The 4,574-nt window shown below is 41.7% G+C and overlaps 1 protein-coding gene across 7 annotated transcripts in view; it reads left to right on the top strand.

Moving 5' to 3' along the window:
• The window catches only part of Supt7l (SPT7 like, STAGA complex gamma subunit), an 11,189-nt gene that overhangs the window by 5,430 nt on the left and 1,185 nt on the right, over nucleotides 1–4,574 (top strand). For 6 of the 7 annotated variants that reach the window (XM_023711018.1, XM_023711017.1, XM_023711019.1 and 3 more), the window contains exons 3-4: nucleotides 1,920–2,244; nucleotides 3,234–3,474. In XM_023711018.1, the coding sequence (XP_023566786.1) occupies nucleotides 1,920–2,244; nucleotides 3,234–3,474 (566 nt within the window). The remainder of the gene's footprint in view (nucleotides 1–1,919; nucleotides 2,245–3,233; nucleotides 3,475–4,574) is intronic. The other variant, XM_004627392.2, reaches the window with a different exon arrangement.

Below are 4,574 nucleotides of genomic sequence, written 5' to 3' on the forward strand. Positions count from 1 at the left end.
CCACACACACACACACACACACACACACAAATAAATAAATTTTTTAAAAAGTTATCTTAAAAAAATAAATAAGTTTATATTCAGATTTTTCCAGTTGGCCCCAAAATATCTTTTATAGATATTTCTTCCCATTGGGAATCTAACAAAGATTCATGCATAGCATGTAGTTGTGGTGCCTCTTAAATACCATTATGAATTCACATAATTGTCTTTTAGAATGTCCACCTTACTAGATGCTCTGATTGTTTCCTTGAGGTTAGATTCAGGTTAAAGAAGTTTGACAAGAATACTGCAGAAATAGTATATATTTTATTACATCTGCCTATTGGTGATAATAGTTACTATTTTTATTGTCCTAATGAGAAAGTAGACTTAAGATGTTAGTGCTACAGGGTTGGACCATCTGATGTCAAGGCACATGTAACTGACAGTTCTAAAGAAACTCTGGAAGAATGAAAGGGTGAGGAATAGTGTTATTGTATGCATGACGCGCACTAGCATAGATAGGCTCAACTCAAAAACTTACTCTGAAACAGTAACATTTTGAGGCAGTGATAGTTTCAACAAAATAATGTTATTTATCATATCGAATTGACAGTTACCCAGGCATGGTGGTGCATGCTTGTAACTCAGCACTGTAGCAGACTGAGCCAGAAGGATTACAAGTTCAAGCCCAGCCTGGGCAATTTAACAAGACCCTGTATCAAAAAAAAAAAAAAAAAAAAGAGTACACTCTTTTGTATCAAAAAAAAAGGTATGCAAAGGCTCTGGATTCAATTCTCAGTACCACCTGCCCCTAAATTGATGCTATTAATAATTTTGTAGTTTCATGTCCGATTTCTGTCATAATTTTTACCTATGTAATCATCAAATTTATACCAAGTTTTGTGTCATCTATAATTTAAGAAATAGGATAACAAAAACTATTAGTACTCACTATTGGAAAACCAAAATAGTATCTTTTGTTGGCCAGCAAGATAGCTCAATGGACTAAGCGCCTGCTTTGGCAAGCACAGGGACCAGGGTTCAATCTCTAGTCCTTTGGCAAGCACAGGGACCAGAGTTCAATCTCTGGTCTTGCATGCCATGCCAGCCCTGCCCCCAGGCCGCACTGAGCTGGCAGCTGAGTCTGGGTGTGGTGGTGCACACCTGTAATCCCAGCACTGAGGAGGCTGGGACAGGAGGATCACTGAGTCTGAACTAGTGAGACCGTGTATCAAATAAATAAATAAATAATTTTTTTAAAAAGATTTCTGTAATAGCAGTTAGGGAAAGCAGCACATTATGAAGTATCTGGGCTCTGGAGTCAAAAGGTCACTGGTTATTAAAAAAGCCTAACCCACTTTTGGCATGTGAGCCTCTTTGAGCCTCAGTTTATATACCTGGCAAATACAAACCCTACCCATTTCACAGCATAGGACAGAATGAAGCAGTTTTGTAAGCTTTGAATGTTTTGTTTATATACAGTGCAGTTGCCTTCTCAGTTAAAAATGGTCTCTTATAGTTGTATAAGAATCTTCTAATGGGAACTGAATTTCTCAAAGTTCATTACCCAGTATGTATGGAAACTACATAGTAGTAAAATAAGAACATCTTTGAAGAGTGTCTCAGCAGTAATGTTCAGCTTAATGCTAACACTGATCAAAACTGTTCATAGAAGAAGTTTCCTTTTCCCTGTAACCTTTTGTACCACTCACTATAGACAGACAAATGTCGTTGTTCAGCTGTGCGGGTGGAGGGCTCAGAGATGTAACTGTGGGCGGCCTGGACAGCAGCAGTGACCTCAGCTGTGTAACCTGGATGAACTTTTTCTAGAAAGCAGGCCAGTGACTTGATTGGAATCGTAAACTCCTAGAGAGACAGGACAGATCCCCCCCTTGGCAAGGGCACTAATATTACTGTCATGTCTGCACTTTCAGTGGAAAAGGGGAACCTGTGACTGAACTCAGCTGGCACTCCTGTCGGCAGCTCCTCTACCAGGCGGTGGCCACCATCCTGGCCCATGCAGGCTTTGAGGGTGCTAATGAAAGTGTGCTGGAGACGCTTACTGACGTGGCGCATGAGTATTGCCTTAAGTTTACCAAGCTGCTGCGCTTTGCTGTGGACCGGGAGGCGCGGCTGGGACAGACTCCTTTCCCTGACGTTATGGAGCAGGTGTTCCATGAAGTGGGTATTGGCAGTGTGCTCTCCCTCCAGAAGTTCTGGCAGCACCGCATCAAGGACTATCACAGTTACATGTTGCAGGTGAGCTGACTTGTGTGGAAGTGGACAAAGTTGTCCAGCCCAGGGATGTTCAGCAGGATCCCAGGATCCTGTGTGCAGAACACAGGATTTGGCATGAATATAACATTCTTTTCTCATGGCCTCAGCTGTTTTTCCCTGATCCAGCCAGCTATTAGGGTCCTGCTTTAATCATGGACAGCCCATTCATTGATATTCCTTCTGTAAGAAATTCTACACAGGAGTCTGCATGCATGCGGGTAGCTTTTTTTATTCAGTAGATACTTATTTGGCCTTGTGAATCAGTCATTGTGGGGCATAGCAGTCATCAAGATAAGTTTCTTGAACTTTTGTAGTCTTGTTGAGGGGAAACAAAAACAGGTAAACAATGATCATAATGTTAAGTGCTATACAAAGCAAAGTTTTTGGGGTAATAATTGTTTGGGAAGATAGAGAGGAGGACATTTTTGGTTAGACCACACATCTCTTCAATCCCTGCATGCACACAAGTCATCTGTTCACTGTTGCAGTTTCCCAGACTTAAAATAGGATTAGTAAATTTTAGCATGCAACAACCAAAAAAGACTTTGCTAAGTGATCTGTATTTCCCACCTACTGTGTTACTGCCTAATGTTACTTTTTATAGACAGATGTGTAATCTTTTCTCCCTGATTTATCTGTGACACAGTCTAATCCTATTTTTTTTTAATTTTTAATTGATGAAACCACATTTTGTTTACAAGTCTCTCACACTTACAAATGCTCACTTAACACCTCAAAGACAATCCTTCCCATGGCAGAGGAAGGTTTTGTTGTTTTGCTGTGCTAGAGACTAACCCCAGCAGCTTTGCTGAGCAGGCCTGCTCCCCCTGAGCTCCTCACCCAACTCCAGCAGTGGCACTGTAAGAACTTTTCTGTTACCCATATTTTGTTGGCTTTTCCTTGGGATGCCACGTACTAACTGTCCAGTTTGCTCCTAAAATATCCCTGCAATATTAACTCCTGCTTGCCAGCAGATTAGTAAGCAACTCTCTGAAGAGTATGAAAGGATTGTCAACCCTGAGAAAGCCACGGAGGACACAAAACCTGTGAAGATCAAGGAGGAACCAGTGAGCGACATCACCTTTCCTGTTAGTGAAGACCTAGAGGCTGACCTCACTGCTGGAGACCAGTCCCTGCCCATGGGCGTTCTCGGGGCTCAGAGCGAGCGCTTCCCTTCTAACCTGGAGGTGGAAGCCTCACCACAGGCTTCAAGTAAGAGATAGCAGTGTATTCCATTTTGATTTTTGGAGCTCTGCTGACTTTAGAACTCAGTAGCATTTAGGAATCCAGCTCAGGAGATGGGTGAACAAAACTAGGAGTAGGCAGAGTGGACAGTGACTTATGTTTAGTGATCTAGAAATCCCAGAATTATTCTAATTAGTGAAGAGGGGACAAACATAGCTTCACAGGTTTTCTTTCCAGTAATCTCCAGATAGGATGTGGATGCTTTGTGTGTTGTCTGTTGATTGCCAGGATGGATTCAGCTGATGGACCTTGATAGGCAGATACCCCTTCTTTTAGGATTCTGTGTTAGTCCTTGCTGGTGCTGGTAGGTAGTTAACTAAACAAGGCAACTTTCTTCCACACAAAGGCTGTGGTGTTAGGAACAAAGACAACTGACTGATTACTTACGTCAGTTAAATTAAGACATTCACAGCAGACTATAATTCATGTATCTTCATCCCAGGCAGCTTGAACCACAGTGATTATTAATTTTATTAGTAAAAAGATTGATAAAAGTGATTAGATCCATTTGTACCACCAGTGGTACCAGCTGCCTGAAACACAGTCATAAATATACCATTGGAGCTTCAAACCGGCAGGAATGTGTTAATCTGGGCACTTAGTTGTTTATAAACATAAATTGTCACTTTATCCATGCAGAAATAAGTCAAAGAGCAGATCCGTAAATGTAGCCTAAGTGTTGGGAAGAGAGCCTTTCACTGTGGAAGAAGTAATAACAATCCCAGGATTGCTAGACTACATAGGGTAGGGCATGCCACAGTGGGCTGTGTATCATTGAAAGGTTTGCTATCACTGGGGTGGAGTAGGGACCGATGTAGGGAACATAACTCCTGTCAGCGTTATGTAGAGATCACGAAGTTTTCATAATGTGAGAAAAGACCAGAGAAAATCCAAGAGGAAAACAAGACAGCCTCATAAAACAAGAAAGGACAGGCAAACCATACAAGTGAGTAAGACCCATAGCTGTGCCTGCTTTTTTATTTTCATACTGAAGATTGAACCCAAGGCCTTCGCACTGAACTACATTCCCATGGAGCCGGGGAGATGGCTCAGTAGAATAAGTGCTT

Source organism: Octodon degus, unplaced genomic scaffold (assembly GCF_000260255.1).
Source record: "Octodon degus isolate 3935 unplaced genomic scaffold, OctDeg1.0 scaffold00019, whole genome shotgun sequence".
Lineage (NCBI taxonomy): Eukaryota > Metazoa > Chordata > Mammalia > Rodentia > Octodontidae > Octodon > Octodon degus.